The sequence below is a fragment of the Lepisma saccharinum genome, chromosome 2 (genome assembly GCF_977018435.1).
Source record: "Lepisma saccharinum chromosome 2, izLepSacc3.1, whole genome shotgun sequence".
NCBI lineage: Eukaryota > Metazoa > Arthropoda > Insecta > Zygentoma > Lepismatidae > Lepisma > Lepisma saccharinum.
In genome coordinates, this window is record NC_139230.1 from 19,094,094 (window position 1) to 19,116,047 (window position 21,954).

General features: G+C 40.1%; 1 protein-coding gene across 3 annotated transcripts in view; it reads right to left on the bottom strand.

The window, feature by feature from the left end:
- Ptp69D (Protein tyrosine phosphatase 69D) overlaps nucleotides 1-21,673 on the bottom strand; it is a 130,757-nt gene extending 109,084 nt beyond the window's left edge. For 2 of the 3 annotated variants that reach the window (XM_083117138.1, XM_083117140.1), the window contains exons 1-2: nucleotides 21,368-21,673; nucleotides 7,314-7,464 (exon numbers count right to left, since the gene is read on the bottom strand). In XM_083117138.1, the coding sequence (XP_082973264.1) occupies nucleotides 7,314-7,464; nucleotides 21,368-21,455 (239 nt within the window). In that variant the 5' untranslated portion in view covers nucleotides 21,456-21,673. The remainder of the gene's footprint in view (nucleotides 1-7,313; nucleotides 7,465-21,367) is intronic. The other variant, XM_083117139.1, reaches the window with a different exon arrangement.
- Between the last annotated feature and the right edge of the window lie 281 nt (nucleotides 21,674-21,954).

The window sequence follows — 21,954 nt, forward strand, 5'->3', positions numbered from 1 at the left end:
CCAAGTTCAAGGAGGAATACCTGAGCCAGGACACAATGCTTCGCGTCCGAGCCGAGATCTTCTCCGGGCGTTACAATCAAGGCGGAAATCAATCCATCTCCGAATATTTTACCAAACTTGTGGAAAAGAACTCAATTCTTGACGATCCTATTGAGGAGAAGATTTTAGGAAAGGTAGCCACACGCCAATTTCCATGGAACGTACAGCGGTGTTTGCTGGGTGTGAAAGTCGAGACGGTGCCGCAAATGCTTAATCTGTTGCGAGAAATACAGGCGACATTGCCCCCGCGGGAGGCACAGAGGAGGCCGCGACAGGTGAACCAGTTGCAGACTTCTGCACATCAAAACAATGACCCAAGGAGGGGGGCAGACGGGGGTTATTACACCGACCGATCCAACAATGGCCCCAGACCCAGGCGCTACGGCCAGGACAGGACGGCGGAGTCTGACAACCGAGGAAGGAGAGGGGGGCAGAGTGCATGGCCACCCCCCCGGTGGAAGGGGACGACCGGCTCAGGGAGGCCGCGGTCTTCACAATCGAGATTCAGGCTTCGAAGTTAACGAGGTTTTTGTCGAAGACGAAACCCCGCCACTCCACGCCTGATTTATGGCTGCTGGAGAGAACAACACGCTGCCTATCATCTCCAGCACCTCAGGATGGAAATAGAGAGGACGGAGGGAGAAGCGACCAATTAGACAGATTAAATGATAATGAATGTGAAACGCAGGTGAAGGAATATGAGATATCTAATTCAGATTATCTTCCGACCGACAATGATAAAAGTAAGGAACCCGTCAACGGCAATGCTATTTGCACCATTTTTGATGACCTCCAGGTTGATGACGTCACAAAACAAAAAGTGAAACAAACACGTTTGCCTGAAATAGAAATATTGGTTGAGGGGAGACCCTGCAAAGTTTTGGTAGATTCCGGTTCCACGGCGACGGTTCTGAGTGAAGACGTCTGGCAAGAATTAATAAAGGAAAATCCGCTTATTCCATTCCTGAAGGTGAGTGATTTACGAGTGGTGTCGGCTTTTGGAAACAAGTCCAGCAAGATTATCGCCCAAGCGATGCTAAAGGTAAACATATCGGGGGCAGAATTTGAAATAGATTGCCTAATTGTGAAGGCACTCGTAAGACCCTTCCTTATTGGCAGCGACGTGTTACAAGAATATCAAGCGAATATTAATTATGCAGCGAGCATGCTGGTTATGAAGAGAGATGGACAATGTGTGGAAGCCCCATTCGTGGTAGAGGAAAACAGCGATGTGTGCAGAGAGCTGTGCAATTTAAAAGTAGTGGCAGATTTAAATATCCTGGGCAAAAGTTTCAGCCATAATGATATTCGCCCGGCGGAAAATAGGCAGCCAATCTCGAAGGAATGCCAGGATTGCGCTACCCTGGAAGATATGCAACAGCACGTGCAGCTTGCCGACGGTTTGACAAATGAACAGAAAACAAAGTTGAAGGAACTCCTCTGTCGGCACATGGACGTTTTCAGTGAAGAACCTGGATTAGTTGCAGGATATGAGCACTCGATTGCCATGACCAGCGAAGAGCCGTTCGCACAAAAGATCTACCCAATACCAATAAAAGTGAGAGATCAAGTTAGGCTACAGATACAAAATATGCAGAAATGGGGTATAATACGTCCGAGTGACACGCCTTACATATCCCCGCTGACTATAGTGCCGAAGCGGGGCTCGAACGAAGTCAGAGTATGTCTCGACCTAAGATTTTGTAACAAGAGCGTTTTATCGCAATATGACAGTCCACCTTCACCCCTCGAGATTCTACAGAAGTGTGAGGGAAAACCGTATGTGACGTGCATTGATATTACGTCATTTTTCTGGCAAATAAAAGTGAAGGATGAATACCAACGCTATTTAGGCTTTGTACATGAGGGTCGATGTTATTGTTTTACGAGGCTACCTTTTGGCCTGAAAACATCCATGAGTGGAGCGGTGCGGTGTTTGAAGATGGTTCTTGGCAGCGAGGTGCAGCCGTTTTGCGAATACTTTTGCGATGACATTTGTGTGGCAAGCGACACGTTTGAGTCTCACTTGCAACACTTAGAAGTCATTTTGAGGAAGTTAAAGGAAGCAGGACTAACACTAAAGCTAAAGAAATGCAAGTTTGTAAGAAAAAGAGTTCAATTACTTGGCTTCATATTAAGTCCGGAGGGCATATGCAAGGATCCGGAAAAGCTGCAAACCATTCACGACATGCAGGCGCCTCGAAATGTGAAACAGTTAAGATCAGCCTTAGGATTCTTTAATTACTATCAAGCCTTTCAGTACAGGTACGCCGAGTTCACGGTGCCACTGGTAGCACTATTGAGGAAGGGTGCAAGGTTCGTGTGGGGACCAGAACAAGAAGAGGCCTGGCTTGCCATTAAAGAGGCTTTCATGAAGAATGTAATGCTCAAGCACCCGATGAAGGAAGCCCCCTTTTTCCTCGAGAGTGACGCCTCGGGGAAAAGCATTGCTGCTATTCTGTATCAAAGGGCAACCCTAGGATCGTTGGGTGCGCCAGCCGTGTGTTGAATCAAGCTGAGCGCGGATACAACATTACTGAACACGAGCTGCTTAGTATTCTATTTGGGCTACAGAAATTCGCAGTGTATGTCTGGGGATTGCCGGTTATTATAAGAACCGATCACCAAGCATTGAAGTTTATGTTGAGATGTCGCATCACGAATGCAAGAGTGAGCAGGTGGCTCATGCTACTGGAGAATTTTGATTACTTGATTGAGTATATCAAGGGAAGCTCGAATATGGCAGATTATTTCAGCCGTTACCCGTGGAGCAAACCGAATGATAGGCAGGATGACGCAGAACTGCCATGTGAAATAGTCGCTGCGATTGTGTCACGACCACCTGATGATTTGATTCGTGGAATGCACGATGTCGCAAACATGCAAAGAAGGGATCCTGAGTTATTAGAAATAATACAAAAGTTGGAACAAGGCGAAACGAAATGGAGACACAACAGAGAACAGAGAAAAATACCAATTAAAAGATGATGTCCTTTGTAAAAGTGAAGGGGGGGCACTCAAAATTTGCACGCCGAGGTCACTGACTGAGAAGGTCATTCAATATTTTCATGGACTAGGGCACTTTGGTCAAAAGAAAACACTAATGGCAATCACTGAATTCTTTACGTGGAAGGCGTTAAGAAAGCAAGTACGAGCTTACGTAAACGCGTGTGATACGTGTCAAAGGACAAAAGCCGTACAAGCTAAAGTAAAAGGTGAAATGTTCCCAGTTCTAGCCAGAACACCTGGTGAGCTAATCAGTTGTGACTTGTATGGTCCGCTGCCGGTGGCTAAGTACGGATTACAATACTGTTTTGTTGTGCAGGATGTTTTTAGCAAATTCTTAGTGGTATACTGCATAAAAAGAGCCACCACAAATGCTACCCTGAACAAACTGATTAACGAATTCCTTTTGGTGTGTCCGAATTTACAGACAGTGCTGACCGACAAAGGGACACAATTCACAAGCAAGAAATGGAGAGAAACGCTGGAACAAAAGGGAATCGAGGTGAAGTTCATTAGTGTGAAATCGCCGAAAAGCAACCCTGTGGAGAGATCTATGCGTGAGTTGTCACGACTCTTCAGGACATACTGCAGTGAAAACCACAAAAGGTGGCCAGAACACGTGGGAGATGTGGTCAAATATTTGAACCTGGCGCACAGAGAGGAGACCGGGTTTTCCGCATATGAGCTTTTCCATGGTCGGAGTCCTAAGCAAGAGCTGATGAGGCTATTCTAGCTACCCAGACTGTTAGAGGAACGAGATTACCAGCTTAAACTCGAACTCGCTAGAGGCAACCTCACGAAAGCAGCTGCGAAGAGGAAGGCCAGATACGACAAGGGAAAACTTACTGTCTTCTCAGAGGGTGACTTAGTATTGAAGAAGACATTTCCTGTATCTGACCCGCAAAGAGGCATATGCAAGAAGTTTGTTCACCTGTATACGGGTCCATACAAGGTGGCGAAGGTTACAGGGCAGAATGTGTACTCGCTCCAGGATGTCAAAACAGGAAGAGACATGGGGATTCATAACACCAGTAACCTCAGGCCCTACATCACCTGGAAGGAAGATGACAGAGACCAGGAAGATAAATAGGCATGATATCAAAACTATGTGAACTTATGTTGTTTTTTTATATATATAAAATGTAGCAATTGTCATGAAGGTTTGAATGTATAAGACTTAATTAATAGTGGCATAGATAATTGAAATCAATCATATTTTATGTTCGTTTTATAATATTTTTAAGTAATGTCGATGTCTCATTTATATTTTGTTTTAAAAGGAACTGTTGCACAAGTTGAAATAAGTAATAATTTGTATTCATGTTAGTATTGTAAGAAAATTAATATAAATATTGTATGTAATCGTTCATTGGATAATATAACCAGCATAATTAACTATATTGATAGGTCGTAGCGAGCAGCGCAGCACATAGAAATAGTATAGTTTTGTTGCCTGATGCTGTATAAGTACATAATCATGGTAAATTTTCAAACATAATGTTTCCATTGTCGTTTTACGTAACATCTCATTTCACTTAAGCTCGTACTACTTCCATGCGAACCCACGTCCTTCTATGTATGCTCGCATGGAGGGGCATCTGTACTGTGCACCTTTATTTTGTTATTATTAGTAGATTATGCTATTGATTTTTCGTATTTTCTTTCCTCGTTGGCAAGCCCATCATTTCTTTTTCTCTTCGTTTTTCTTAGTCGACCGTTTCTTGTTTTTTTCTTTGCCGACCCAGGAGACAGAGAGGCCGTACGGCTACCCCAACTCCTACATTCCAGCGACACCCCAGAATCCAGCATAACCAAACCCCCATATAATTAACTAAACTTTACATTGTCATAATTTTGTTCAAATAATTAATAATCGGATCCTCTATCCATTGCATAGGCGTGATGAGTTTTTATACTTGGAATAATAGAGTGCAATAGCTTCAACATAGATTTTATACAGGAACAGTTAGGGGTAAATAAGGACACGAGTTGGCAGTTGTGTGTGTGGTGAAAAGAGGGGTCTCCAAGAAGTGACTTTTTTTCTTCTTTTTGTGCAAAATGTTAAATGGAACCATGAAAGACGGGTGACCATTGGTCCAAGGGACGACAGAGGAGCCAAAGGGCGATAAAACTGACGAACTGATTGGCTACCTCTTCCCCTTCTTTAAGAAAATTGTGTTGGAAGAGAAAAACGTGCGTTTTCCAAGAGAGTGTGTTTTTAGATCTGACGAGAGAAGGATTGTGAAATTGTGTTAAGTGAGGGAAGGAGAAGAACTTTCATTGTCCTTTGTGTCTTGTGGTGTAGTGGATGAAACACAAGTACAGTGGATGAGAGGAATCATCTTCCATTGAGTGTGCTACGCCGAGGGGAGATAGCTGATCCAGACAAGTAAGTGAAGCCCGACTGCAGTAGTGGCAGTGGCACTTCTTACTATCGCCCCGCGTCTTCTAGACCCTCACGGACAGAGGAAATGAAACTAAGCGTGTGGACCTCCTATTGATCTAGTTGAATCTGGAACGTGCACGAACTGGACTAAACTCAAAATTTCAAATAGCTATTTCATTTTTTTTATTTTTTTTTTGGCCAATGGGGTTTTATTTTATGTAAACAAATGGGTGGGAGAGTTGTACCTTTTTTTTTCTTTTCATTTCATTATATAGAATAGAGTATCGTATGAATTGACAGCTATTTATTTTCATTATTTTTTCTAAGAATAGTAATAGTAATGGCAGCTACCCTTTCCCAGTGCCTGGTTGGAGTGGCAGCGGAGAAGAATGAACCCTGGGAGTCTCATGCTCTGAATATTCTTAACCCTGTGCTACCGCTCTGCCCAGCACAAAATCTTCAACGTAGAGCTCTTTGTTCACAGTCCGACCAAGAGGAACAAATTCATGATTCACTACGACTTGAAAGTAAAAAAAATAATCAACATTTCCTTCATGTTTGATCAACTCATGCACTCTTTCCCAACCCATAGCAATGATTGGACCTTGGTTTCCACATAGTAGTCATAAACCAAAGTTTCATGTTACGAGGCAGTTTATGAAGTTTTTGGCGCGATCAAGCATTTCTTGTCTGGGGTCTGATATGAACACTGTTCTCTTTCTGGTGGTCTGTCAACAGACACGGAACTAGTTTAGACCCAATGCATGTCAATTTTTTTCAGTCAAAATTGCGTGACATGACCCCACGCTGATGTCAATTTCATCAGCAACCATTCTCACAGTCAAATGAGGATTTGCGCAAATAATGGATGTGTTCATGGTTTGTTGATATCCAAGATCGTCCCAATCTTGAATCTTCCTCGATCAATGTTCTGCCCTCTCTGAAATGCTGAAACCACTCATGAAAGTGCGATCAGGCTTGCTGAAACATTTGCAATATTTCCCCAGTTTATAGATAAATTTCACACAAACACGCTGCTCCACTATAACTTTTCATCTTCACTGTGAAGTGAACATGAAGAAAGGTTACTTCACGTATTTACCTCAGTGGCTCTAACTGGGTTACTGCTGACGTAGCATGCATGATGTGGCAGGTGACTGCGTTTCTGAAGGTTGTTACTAGAGAATGCCACCTCCTGGAACTTGCTATGAACAATGCCTCGCACACTATGACAAAAGATGGGTCTTTTTTTGAACTGATCAGGTACACAGAACTTCCTTCCCTTGCTTCATTGTCAAAAACTTCAACAATGTTAAATAGTGCGTCTTACTTTTACTGTGTATGGTTTTTCCGTTCTGGCACTGAATAAAGGTGACGATGTGGTTTTTTTTTATTTTTGGAAAAACAAAAAGTATCTTAAAAAATATTTTTCCAAAAATGTAGTTTTTAAAACTTCCGTCTGCCCTTCTTTGAACTCTATTTAGTGCACAGCACCAAAAACAGTTTGTGACAGGACACATGGTACCCTATATTTAAATGTCTACAGTAAATAGTTTTCCCTTCTACGAATTTCTTTGTGCAGCACTGCACATCTGAAAAGCATGTGTTAGAAAATATTCTGCCCTGAGACTACAGTTCACTAAAGGTTAAGACATTGTTTGGCCAAAATTCATGTAATTGTTCTTTGTTTCCATGTAAAATTACTCCAACATACTGTTCAAATTTCATTCACATCATACTATTTTCAAAATGTGATTCCTTAAAATATTCTATAACAGTACAATGATGAAACCCAACAATCTTTAATTTTACTGAATGAAAGAAAACAAAATCAACATTATTACTTTAGTTATACATGCAAATTATCACGAAATTTACTTACCTGTCATCATAAGTGATGTTCACACCATTAAAACCCCACCAGACGTTGCTACTAGCAGGCCGTACATCACAAACCAATGTTACATTATCACAATCCACTCTGTCTTCTGGACTAACTTTTAATCTAATTATTTCAGTCTTTGTAATATCTGCTGGGAAAAAAAATAGGAAATTTGTAATGCAGAAAAACATGTTAAAATCAGTAACTTAACAGATTAGAAAAATTCAAATGACACATTGTTAGGGAAAACTAATCAACATGATACAATGAAAAGAAATCCATAAATAATTTATTGATTTATTTTACTTCACTTTTATGTGACTTTTGGCTAATCGCAAAGATGGTGATGAGTGATGATTAGGTTCTAAAAAGTGTGCTTTTAGGTTCCTAAAATAGGCACTTAAAATCCTAAAATAGGTGTTAAAAATCTTAGGTTAGGCTCGAAAAATTTTGAAGTAGGTTCAAAAAACTTTAAGAAGTTGAAAATTCCTGAAAAATGCTGATTAGGTAGTCACCGGAAATGAAAAAGGGCCACCTATATCCTGAAATACACACAATCATTGATTAACAATATATGTGTTGCCTACCCCTATGGCGATGGCAAAACTTACGATTAAAATCGACTCTTTGCTGCATAGTTAGGAAAAAATCTTTTTTCATGTTATCCGCAATTTTGTCTGTGAGGATCACCTTATATGCTGAAAATAATCTTTCAACAAAAACAGTAAGTGGTGCAAACTTCAATGCTGTAATGTTAGTTTGCAAGGCGTGAATGCCACAAAGCACCCAAGTGACTAGAAGGTGAGCAAGACCACACAGATAAGACTACTTTGGATTGTACAGGTAACAGTGGCAACAGACATTTTGCTTTGTTTAGAGCTTTAAAATGGAATTGGAGGAAGGGAAATCGACAGAGAGTATGTTTCAAACACGTTCGTCATTGAAATTTTTCGTGACCAAATGCCTCTGTGAGACATAAAAATCCTGCAAAACCTTTAAAAATATATAAAAAATCTAAAAATAGGCTTGATTTAGGTGCATAAACCTAAAATAGGTTTTCTAGGCACTATAAAACTTCCAGTTGTTGCATTTTATAATGAAACGCTGACATAACTTATTACGTCTTACATACTTGTAAAGGAAAAAAAATAGATTAAAAACCTAAAATCCGACGTCTAGTAATGATATATATGATGAAGGGACACTCACAAAGAACACCCAGGCCAGGATTCAAACCAGAATTGTAGCATGCTATAATAACCACTCCACCACTGTACACAGCTGAGGGCAGCAGGAAAATAATAACTTGGCCAGGATTCGAACTTGGGATGCCTGGCATCATAGCATGCTGTGCTAATGTCAGCACCAATACTTGTGAATGTCCGAAATTTAAATGTTTATTCTAAACAGTAATAAATGCTATCACTAATAATATATTGCAACCATAATAAAAAAAAAACAGTTCTTTCATCATATTCTTAGATTCTTAAAAATTCCTTATCTGTCACATAATTTTGTGGTGGAATTAATCAGTGATGGAATCTTGGATACTTTATAGGATATCAATGATTAAATTCAAGCTGATACCACTGATATAAGTATAGATATTGGCTCAACCTAAAATGCATTATAGCTACAGTTAGTATTCTGTGCTCCTACTCTTAGTCATTCTGTGAACCGCTTTCTTCTCCGTTGAAAATGTGGCCGATGCTACGAAATATTAATTTTTTTCCTTTAATGTGGTAAGTGTTTACTGTCTCCTTCTTCATTTGTATGTATATATAAATATTACAAGCATTAAAAATGGAAGATCACAAGTATTATTTTACCATGTAAAGAAACCAATTTTCCACATCCTTACAACTAACAAGATCTCCTCCTTTATACATCTTTCACACAGTTGCTCACCCACATAATAGTTTTATACACAGAACAAGTGTAGCACATCATACTCAAATTAGTAATTTTTTCCTTTTTGCCCTGAGATGCATAATAAATGCCAATCTTTTAGAAGATTTTCATTCTTACAAGTGAAAGTTATACAAATGAGTAGCATCAGTATAATGTATGACTGAATTTTCGGTTACAAAGATTGGTGATTTACAGACAACTTTTACAGTGGGTAGAGAACATATGGGCAAACAACTTTTCATATTAATGGTTTGCTTGCAGAGGCCTTATTTTGAGGCTATGAGCTATCAAAAAATGATATTGTCTATCCTGAATGTATGCAGCCACACTGATAGCTTTCTGGTTGCAAATGAATATACACTACAGTCCTGTTTAACCGAATTTGATGGGACCGATGGTACTTCGGTTGAATGAAAATTCGGTTAAACCGGAATAAAGGTTTTTTTGATATACAGTACGTACATTTTATTATGTACAGTATTTTGATATACAGTACATATGTTGATTGATTGATTTGGTGTTTTAAGTCCACTTTATGCACATAATGGCTAATTGGGACTGGACCTACAGTTTAAAGTGGGATCCGAACCACTATGTGCCTCCACTGGTTATCGAACCCGGGACCCCTTGATTACAAGGCGACAATGCTACCACTGCGCCATCAGGGAAGCCCACACAGTACATATGTACAGGGTAAGTCGAAATGATTGACCCGATTTCAGACATTTATTCTGTGAAATATAATAAACAAATGTTATTATGAGACATGTGCTAAGAAAGGAAAACTGTCAAAGATTTTTTCAAACAAATCACAAGTGTTCTATGTGAGCACCTCGCGTAACACGGCACACATCAAGCTGATAGTCTATCTCCTGCCAAACCTTGTGTAGCATGTTGCGGTCAATATCAGCAATGGCTGCTGTGATACGGGCACGCAGGTCATCCAATGTTGTTGGAAGTGGTGGTAATTAAACATGATCCTTGACAAAACCCTACATGAAGAAATCACATGGAGTGAAGTTTGGGGAACGAGGTGGCCAATGAAGGAGAGGTCGATCCTCCGGAGATGCACAGCCTATCCAACGTTGCTCCAATGCCTCATTGAGATGGTCCCGAACAGAGGGCTGCATATCGGTCAGAATCGCTTACTAGGCCCGCCTGGCTGGTCGGGCGGGCGAGTAAAACTATATACCTGAGTTTTGACCCGTCAAGCATCGAAAGCCCACGGAAAACTGGAAGGCCTTGCAAGACGAAGCTCGCTTATCTTCATCGTACGCTCATTCCGGTTTTGCACCGTCTCCAGATACATGAGTCACGCAGTCACCGTTGCCAACTTTTAGATTCTAAACTGTTCTAGGAGCACTTAAAATGTTCATCACTTTTATCAATTTGAAATTGCAGACATTTATTCCTTGCTAGAAGACATTTGTATCACTCACACCCAGTGGCGGCGATTGGGTTCCAAAACTAAGGGGCCAAGGTGCAAAAGTGGGGGGGGGGCAAGGACAGTTTAATTTCCCTTGATACATGAGGTTAGCGTGGTGCAAAAGTTTCAAAAAGTCGGGGGGGGGGGAGGCAACTGCACTCTCTCGGCCCCGCCCCTAATTGCCGCCACTACTGACACCTATAAAGGAGTACGAACCAAGTTTTGTAAAAAAGTGCCATCGTAAATATTTTGGACTTTGTGTTACTGGTGGTTGTTCTACATTATACTTTTGCGGGGGGGAGGGTGCTCCCCTATAGCGCAGTGGTAGTGTCGTCGCCTTGTAATCAAGGGGTACCGGGTTCGATACCCGGTGGAGGCACATGGTGGTTCGGATCCCACTTTAAACTGTAGGTCCAGTCCCGATTAGCCTTATTGTGCATAAATTGACCAAATAAATTAATCAATCAATCATACAGATTTTCTCTCTGGTGTAATTTTGCCAATTCTGATATCTACACATTTCTTGTGTACATTATTCTGTAATTTTATTTAAAGTGATTTCAATAAGTGATTTTTAAAAAAATAGAATTCCCCAATTTAAATTTTGATTTAAATCAAACCACTTTGCTTAACAGAAAGCTGGCTTCTGGGCAGCGAATGATACTTTTACATTAGAACTTGTCTTTTCTCGTTCAAGAGTGAGATTACTGAGTCCGGTAAATTTGGACTGAATCATACCATTCGACACTACGTTCCAGAAGTTTTTCCTAAGTTTCGATTTTGAGAAAGTTCCTTTTTCATGGTTGTTATTTGAAGAGTAGGGAAAAAAACAGAAGGCGGTGCAGGATACAGACAACACTGGAAGCTAGTGTAGAGCTATCAAGGAGAAGAAACTTTGCCAAAGCACTTGATTTCAGATTTAAGCACATTCCTGAAACGTAAAACTTTATCAGGATATTCTGAAGATAAATCATCTTCGTGCCCGTTACAGAGGGCAATAGCTGCATCTGTAGGAAGGAAGGAAGAACTACAAATATTATCCATACCCTTCCTCAGTTTAAAACACCGGGAGCATTTGAATGCCCCATACTTTGCTCCGTGGCAGTTTGAGGTGCTTTATCATTAACATATTAAAATCGTGTAGGCTATGCAAGGTCACGAGACAGAAGAAAAGCCAAGACAAAGCGCTTTCTATTCAAGAAAATAATAATTGGATAAAATTGTCCAAGCAATTTTTGCGTTAATGTTTCACATGAGAAATGAGAATTGTTTTGACTTTTTTGGGACCCCTTAGGCTTAGAGCTCCCGCCCGCCTCTGATTTAACGTATTCATTCAAATTATAACGTTAAACTAGAATATAAAGCCAGATAAAAAAAATGTTTTAATTTTATTGCCCAAAAAAATTAGCCTTTTCTGTCTTTCTCACTTCCATTTATTACGTTTCTCGTATCAACCTCATAGGATGCGAGGCCCGTATATGCGCGAGGCCCAGGGTGGTCGCCCACTTCGCTCACCCCTTGCTACGCCAATGGTTATACAACCTCAAGGCACCTGCGCCTAGCAAAAATTCAAATATTTCCATGCGTAGTGAAATATAATGGCCGTTGGCAACAATGACAGTAGTGCTCGCCGTCTACCTGCAAGAACTACATCGAGTCTCACGGGTCTTCTTAAGACCCGGGTAATAGAAAAGCCTGGCAGGCATCGATGCCTGTGCACAACTGTGACGTGAAGCTCGCTTGCGCGATGTCGAACACCTGGGCTTGACGTGCGTGTTGCATATTATTGTAGGCGCGCCTCCTCGCAGACGGGTTTTTTCCGGGTCTTGTGCAGGTCTCTAGTCCCGAACGCTGCCATGGTAATGCGCAGCGGCACCATCCAATTGAAGAATGAAATCTGCGCTATCCTCTGCAAGCTGTGGAAGGAGCCATAGTTGCAGCATATCAAGGAAAACAAGTCCTTTCACAGTACGTTCATGGAAGAAATAGGGCCCATAAATCTTTTCATGGGAAATGGCACAAAAGGCATTCACTTTGGGAGAATCGCATTCGTGTTCCACAAATTCATGGGGGTTAGCAGTTACCCAAATCCTTATGTTGTGTCTATTCACTTTCCCTGAAAGGTGAAAAGTTTCATCATCACTGTAAATTAACCTCTCAGAGAACCCATCCATTTCCATTAATGCGAGGACATCCGCAATACCCGCCAGGCAGTTTTCTGTGGAAGTTGAAGTTCTCTCGCTGCCCGGTAGGTGGACTTCTGTGGACTCAGCACGAAACATGTGCGCACTCGTTCCAGTGTGTCTTCCCCAGTTGATTTTCGTTTACAGATGCAGCCCTAATATCTGAAATGTTCATACACTTATGAATGGCCTTCCCCGTAGGTGGTTCTCTCCGATATTTAGTACAGAAATGCCGTTGCACACTAATCACAGACTTGTTCACATGATAATCAAGCACACAGAAAGATCTCAGTTCTCCAGTCAACGACATTTTCCTGTTCGCTGCTCGCTCCTGACTCCTAGCGGTAGAAAGTGGAAACACTGCGTGGAAACGAAACTTTGAAAGTTAACCTTTCGAAGCGCATGTCTCACAATAACATATGTTTATTAGATTTCATACAATAAATTTCTGTAATCGGGTCCATCATTTTGACTTACCCTGTACTTCAGCATGTAGGCATAAACAAAAAGCTTACAATAATACATAGTCATTTAACTCAAGAACATGAATTACAGTAGCATTAAGGCTCTGGTACAAAAAGCCGTATGACTAAAACAATAAAGTTTAATTTAGCTTGTGAAAAAAAAATTGATATTTTCTTTTGCTTAAAAGTCGCATGAGTAACTGCTTTTTTAGCAATTTGGTTAACCCGGAAATTCGGCTAATCAGGATTCGATTAAATGAGACTGTAGTGTATCATAAATCTTTACTGTCTGATAAATTCTTAAGTGACAATATGCTGTGTAAACAATACCACACCAGCAGAGGTGCTGTCAGATAGAAGTCAATGATTTTGCCCATTTCTTTCACATAATGCATTTATCACTGCAAACACATGTGGCTTATCTCATTTGATGTTCTTGCATGAAAGAATTCATAAGATTTGAAAGGGATAATTACACTCCACAAGATGCCTAGTCTATCCCATATCGTACAACATGTTTTGTTGCTTTCCAACAGTAGCAGTGGCAACCGTGAATCTTCTTACGTGGTTGCATACATACAGGATAAAAATACTATTTTTTCAAGGATTCATAGCGTCAAAATGAACAAAACGAAAATTCAAGGAATATTTTAAAGTCCATGTTATGCTCAGATAGGCTAATCACAACTAGACTCACAGTACAAAATGAAATACAAATCACTGTACAGCATGTATCCACTGGGGATCAAACCAAGGACCCCTTGGTTACATTACCACTATGCCAGTGATACAAGTGTCACTTGTAATGCTTAATTCCCCAAAAGCAGCTCACAATCAACTAGGTTGTAAATATCATCAAACACAAACGAATATGGAAAACATCTTCACACAGATCCCATATTAATGCACATTGTATAATAAATACTCTTAGACATGTACGGAAACTTTTACTGTAGCATGTAACAGCACAGCTGCATGTAGTTCTTGATTTGGGTAGCATAGAAAAACAAATGTGGCATTTTTAATGGCAAAACGTGTATAGAGTTAACTGTTTTTCTTGTTGTTTTTTTGTTTCATATTAGTAAATAGATGTAGAAAAATTTGTAATGGGCGGTCAAATGGAAGAAAGGGCATTACAATCTTAACTACATCAAGTAAACTAAGTTATAAGTATATAAAAAGATGTATTGGGGCTGTTAACCCACTGTACCACCTAGAGAATTATGTTGATTTTTTTTAATCGACAATATTGGTGTTCTATGTAATATAAAATTGATTCCTGCACGTGGAAAACTTAAATAACAGAGATATTTGATCTCTAAGTATGGCCCGCATAAGTAAAAACAGCCATCTTGGAGTACTTTTGCCACTAATTATTAGTAAAAACAGTTTGTATGCATACTAAAATAGCAAAAGAACACATCCAACCCAAACAATGTAAAATTTTAGTTGCTCTTGTGGAGCGTTATCTTGGGTGCTATATTCACTTGCGCAAAGCCGTCGGACTGTTCTGTTTCACAATCAAGGTAACAGATGTTCTTTATTTCACAATAACACATCTACACAAACTAAAACAACACAAAACATTCATAAACCATGCAAATTATTTCACTTTCTTGAGAGGATACAAAGTGTCAAGAGTACTGATGTACTACAGTGCTCAAAAAAGTTTTGCATATTCAGGGTTTTTGATCATTTTATTGTACTAGATACATGGAATCATATTCAAGAGTACAGAGGAGACATACAAACAGAAAGGAAACAGTGCAACCATGCAGAAGAAACAAAATCACACCAGAAGCACAAGATTGAAAATGTGGGATGCGAAACACAAAAGAAAGGCAGGGCAATACCGTGTACCTACGGCTCGAAGGCATGTCTGGGATCAACAGATGGGAGTTCAGTACCGTGTATAGCCACCTCGAGTCCGAAGGCATGATAAGGATAAGAGCAATCAACTTCTCCTGACGAAGATTGTCCCACTCTTGAATGGCAGCCTCCCGCAATTGCACCTTGTTCACAGGAGGATTTTCGCGGCTGACAATTGCTCGCTTCAGGTGTCCCCATGCATGTCCCACACAGTTCACGTCTGGAGAATACGCCGGCCACACCATGCGTCGAATGTCATGCACATCAAGGAACTCTTGAATCACTCTGGCTCGATGTGGTCGAGTGTTATTATCCACCAGCGTGAAGCCATCTCCCACAGTTGTAGAGAAACCTGCTACCACAGGTTCGAGAATAGCGTTTCTGTAGATCAGACCAGTCATGTGACCCTGGAGAGAAATTAGGGGTGTACGTCGACCAAACATGATTCCACCCCAAAACATGATGGAGCCCCCTGCTGCTGGTAACGTTCCTGGATGAAGGGCTCGTTCAATCTCTCATCTGATCGTCTCCAAACACTTCTGCTTTTGCTTAATGGGTGCAAACTGATGGTGACCTCGTCTGTAAAGAGCATGTGCTCCCACTGTTCCTGACTTATTCGCTGTGCATTGTTTCCCACCTTACACAGTGTCTCTTATGGTGTGGTTTCAGAGGAACCTTGGGTATGGGTCCTCTTGACATCAATCCTTCCTCATAAAGTCGATTCCGCACTGTCTGATTGGAAACATTCGCTCCTGAGGCCCTCCGCAGATCCTGGCACAAACTGGCAGCAGTTGAAGTGGGTCTACAACGTGCCAAAATCACCACGTACCGATCTTCCTTGCGTGTTGTATTGCGTGGCCACCCTGTCCTTGGTCGATTGGCAACTGATTGTGTCTCCCTGATCTTTTTCCACAATCGAGACACATCACTTTGGCTCACTCCAACATGGGCAGCGACGTCCACTTGGCGATATCCTTCTTGCAGCAGCGTTACAATTCGAATATGATCCGTAGCAGAAATGGTTGCTCGAGGCATGTTGCCCTTTGTTTTCCACCCGCTCTCTGTGCAGTTTCCAACTCACAAGTGCGGATAAGACACGGATAATGCCTCCCATCGGGCTGCTTTCAAATCTGCTCAGGGATCATGTGGCAACTACTGCCATCTATCTGCTGAATATCGAACTCACTTGGGGCATTATGTCGGTTTCTGTCTCGGGCATTGCTCACATAATGAACATTGTATACCTTTTGGGAATATCGCGACTCAAACCGCATGCAATCATAATATGCAAAACTTCTTTTGAGCACTGTATTATTCATCTTACAATTACTTCCAGGTACATGTTGGACAAAATATTGGTTAACCCAATAACACTACTGCTGAATCAGCACTTTCCGCAGTTCCATTTGATGCCAGTTAAAATGTATAGCATATCTAAGTGATTCTGTCCTGCACCATGACCGTGCCAAGGCATCATGCTTTGGGCTCCAGCTATGGAACACGTGCAGGTTTGAGTCTCCTGGGGGAAGCATAACAAATTTTCTTCTGAGATTTCAGCCTGTGTGGGGAACCGGTGGTCACCCACTATTGTGAGGAAATGGGGAGCTATGAATGAGTAGCGTACCACGGTCATGAAAACCTACAACAACGACTGGAGGTTCATCATGCTGACCACACATCATCCCGTAGATGATTATCTCCCACCTCAGGGGAGTGAGTGAGTAGACTCAGGTGGAAGTGGGGCCGGCAGTCGGTAGGTAGGCCTGGGCCCTCAATGCGCTGTTGCGCCACAGCTTATTATTATCTAAGTGATTCTAAACATGGTATTAACATTCTTGACTGAAAAAAATAGAAATACAAGACAGTACTCCAACTAGGAATACACTTGAATCACTACAGGCATCTGTAAACCAGTTAACAGAAATATCTGTGGTAAGGCACTTTATCCAGAGACAAATTGGACAATGTATCCAACTGTCTCCTGTATCACCTCCAGAAAGTGAAATGTTTTGGATGGTTATGAACATTAGGCCTATGTTGTTCATGAACGTTTTCCATTGTTTTTAGCTCACAGAGATGTGTTATTGCGAAATAAAGTAAGTCTGGGTAAGACTCTAGTTTACGTCCTTTTCCTAAGGAATACATGTCATATATCGTTGGAAAGGTTATTTTATAAGGAATTCAACAAAGTAAATCCCAAGGCGAGGAAAAATTTCCTGGAGGAGAAAATCGAGAAAAACCGATGTTGTCCGGATATGCGTGATTGAACGTACTGAGGACATTTTTCGATGATTAAGCACATATTTAGAGGTGAAATGAGTGCTAATGGAACCTAACCTAACAGGCCTAACCTAACCTCGTAGGCATACCTCGTTCCCATGAATGATTAGCGACAGAAAGTGTAAAAAGAAAAACTTACTTACCCTACGGATGCCGGAGCGCCGGCTGTCTGCTAGCACGGTTTTGTAAACGGGCAAGAAGGAGTGCGCAAGAAGGACGTAAACTAGAGTCTAGCCTAAGTCTGTTACCTACCGTGAAGCAGAAAACCCCGAAGGCTTCATGCAAGTGAATATAGCACCGAACACAACATGCCACAAAAGCAGCTATAAATTTAAGTCGTTAGATTAGGAGTGTTACGTTTCAAGCTGATAGCAATTTCGACTTTGTACGCAATTTTAAGGTGCATACAAACATTTTTTTACTAATAAAAAGGGGTGAAAGTACTCAGAGATGTCGGGTTTTTACGTACGTGAGCCATACTTTTGGATAAAATATCTCTGTTATTTGTGTTTTCCACATGCTGAAACTAATTTTATATTACGTAAAATATAGATATCTATCAATTAAAAAAAATTCACGTAATTCTTGAGGGGGTACAGTGGGTCAATGGTCCCCAATGATGACTATTACATATAAGAATATAAACAATGGAGTACTGATCAGAACTTTAACCAAAAACTTAGAAAACATGAACACGAAGGGAACAATGAGCTCAGTAACTTTTTATACCTGAAAAAGAAATCCCAACTTGAAATTTAAAATCATATGACTGAAATAGAAATACGAAAAGTGAAAAATACCAATGTAGTAGGTTTTAGTAGTTGTGTTCATAAACTTTAGTTGCCAGAAGTGCATTTTCTGCTTTACAAAATGTTATAAACCCATAAATACAAATCAGCAATGCAGGGAAATTATAAGGCAGCTTATGGACAACAGGTATGGTTTCCGATACCGTTGACCCTCTGTACCTGTATGGTTTATGAATGTTTTCAGTTGATTTTAGCTCTAGGAAATGTGTTATTGTGAAGTAAAGTACGTCTGTTGCCTTAGCATGTTACTTTACCATAGCAGAACAGCCCGAAGGCTGCACGGAAGTGAATATAGCACCCAAGTAACTATCCACAACAGCAGCTATAATTTTACGTAGTTATTTTAGGATTGCTAGGTTGGTACTGATAGTTATTTTCAATGTGTTCTTTCACTATTTTGGTGTGCATACAAACAGTTTTTACTAATAAAAAGCTGCGAAAATATACCAAAATTGCAGGTTTTAAATTATGTGGGCCATTCTTTGGGATCAAATATCTCAGTTGTTTGTGCTTTCCTAAAGCTGGAACCACTTTTACATTACGTAAAACATTGAAATCTCTGTTAAAAAAAATCGACGTAATTCTCGAGGGGGTACAGTGGGTAAACGGCCCCTGGTTTCCTTCATCAAGTACAAGTTGCTGACCTCTGTGGCAAAGCATGCTACAATGCCAGAGGTCTCAGGTTCGAATCCTAGCATGGGTGTTCTTTGTGAATGTCCCTTCATATCAGTCATCCTCATCATTGCAATTAGCCAAAAGTGGCAGAAAAATGATGCTACATAACACAAATCACAATCACATAAGAACAAGTCAAATGAGAAGGATATCTACATGGTCTTATGTTGGGAGGAAGCTAGAAAATTACAAGAGTGCTTTTTTCTATTTACTCTAGAAACATGTCACTTAATAGAATTGTAGAGTCAACGGCAAAGATAACAGTAGGCAAATTAATTTCCATACCCTGTGTTGTTTTAAGGAATGAATTTCTGTCAATACAAAGCACATGTTGTCCTCTGCCTAACTGTTGGATTGATTTTATTTTACTTCGCATTTTGTGCCTCTTGGCTAATTTGCGAAGATGACTATGAGTGATGAAATTGATGAATGGACATTTACAAACAACCAAGCCAGAGCAGGATTTGAACCCGGGAAGCTTGGTGTCGCAGCGCAAAGTGCTAACCACTTGGCCACAGGGTCCGGCTCTGCCTAATGATGATTGAGCGAATTTACAATACCGGAAGTATCTCCAATTTGTTTGAAATTTGGCATAACCACTAATTTTGGCCTTCTAATCATGAATCTGGAGTTGAAATTTGGCGGTCACGTCTAGAAATTGCAAAATAAGACTAAATAAGTGTCAACGGAGTAAACAACCTTGATTTATGAAGAAAACAACTATTTTTTTGCAATGATTAGCATTTCAAAACTATGTTTATGATCACCCTTAATTTTTACTATGCTTGCCTAACCTAAACTTACCATGAATGGTTTGTGGGGCAAACATTTTTTCCACCTTATGTAGATGCCATTTTCTCAAATGCAAATCAACGCTCCATGCAACGGGTAGCGAACTTCACTTGTTCACATCATCAAACATTGCTACCATAACAGTGTATGGACAATCATAGCGTTAATATATTCACGTAATTTTGCAATTTCTGGAAGTGACCGCCAATTTTTAACTGCAGATTCTTGATTACGAGGCCGAAATTAGTGAGTATGCATAATTTCAAAGCAATTGGAGATACTTCCGGTATTGTAAATTTATACAATGACGTTTTTACTTCAATTCATGATCATCACATTGTGGAAAACGGACTGAATGAAATGGTGATGGACAATTTTCCTACTATTTCTTTTGCCATTGGGTGTACAAGGCACATTGGGGAAAAGTTGAAGTAACATCAGACCAGAAATGCCAAAATGTGGCTTGGAATGCTAAAAACATTAACTTAACGAAAGGGCATTTCATTTCTGCACAAGAAATGCATTGGGGTGTAAAACATTTGTTGTTAATATTTTTTAATAGTCGTTACAAAAAGCTGCTTGTAACTGTCACACCAAGACACACTGGAAGGTATCGGAGGCGTTTTCAAAATTGAAGTGTATTTCAAAAGAATTTGGAAATAAATGTGTGCTCCTTATGCAAAAATGTATACTCATGCAAAAAAAATTGATAAGGAAATTCTCTGTCTACACACACAAATAGAGAAATTTATGAAATAAGTGGTTCGATTTCCGACTGATTTTGCAGGGCGAATGTATAAACAAACTGAAATTAATCAAGTCAAATCAAGACAGAAAATTAATTTATCAACTGATTCAATGTTGACAAGCTTTCTAATGTTTCCATAATTTCCAGGAACAGAATACCTCTTGACATTTAAGTTGACTAAAAATAGTCAGATTTGCAGAATATAAACAAATCAAACAGAAACAGAGAAGTCAACTGTTGGCGGGTAGCCACGAACCTGACCTTCTCAACATTTTCAAATTAGTAAAGAACTACAAAGCATAAAAAGAGTCAGTCATATATAAGTCTGTAATATCAAGTTTTCATGTATGACATGCACGAATTTATTGGTACGCCTCACAATATCCTCTATGTCCGATAAGAGAACCTTGACCTATCTCATTCAGGACTACATCACCCGTACTCAACTCGAATTGTATACTTCCAAATTGTTTGCTCCTGAATGTATCAAGATCATCATTCCAAATAATGTGTACTTTTAAAAAACTATCACTTACTGATGGTAGCATATTTCATTGATAAACCTAAGTTGTTAATGAACCTTACGTTACGGTATGCGTCATGTAAATATTGTTATCGCCGATTTGACAGCTCCAGGACTGAAAGTTTTAAGGTCCATAAAAGGAGAATAACGTATCTATTTCGTTACTAGTGCATAGAACATGACACTTAACATATAAAACTGCATAATTATAAGCATAAATTTTGTGACAATTTCAAATTTATTCGGTTTCATTTAGGATATCAATACCCCCTCTTTCGGATGTCAACATGGAAACTACTCTCCAACATTTTAACACATACAATTAAACTAACGTAAATTGTTGTTACCCAATAGACAAAGGATGAAATACTTACCATCACCACGAACTAAAGGCAAAATATACGGCACTAAACTTAAGAACTGAATAAATGGAAGTAATTTTTGGGTTGGGCTCTTGAACATGGCGTCCACCCGGCAACACTCAAGCGTCTACAGCGTTTATCCAATTACTCGAAATGTAAATATCTCACATACATTTTTTTCCGAATTCTGCACATCAAGTTCCTATTTGTTATTCTGTTGCAAAGTTTAGGCATGTTTCACTCAAGACAAGAACTTAATAATCATTACAATAGTTCTCACGTAATTCCAGTCCACAACACATTCATCCCTTCCGTTGCTTTCAGTGACATCTATTGGGAGAGTGTAGCAAGTAGCATATCGTGCGTGTTCTGTAGTTGTGAATTGTGAACTTACAACCCGTCATTAAGATTTCCAGCAAGTGGCGTAAGGGAGTAATGAAATATACTAGGCAAAATAAAAATCATTGATTTCTCTAAACTGTCAAAATGTTGATGTTAAACAGATAATAACATTAAAAGAAACTAGTATATCTAATCTATCGTATTTGAACAGCGGCGAACAGTCAACACACTCAGGCTAGCACGCGCTACCCTTGTCT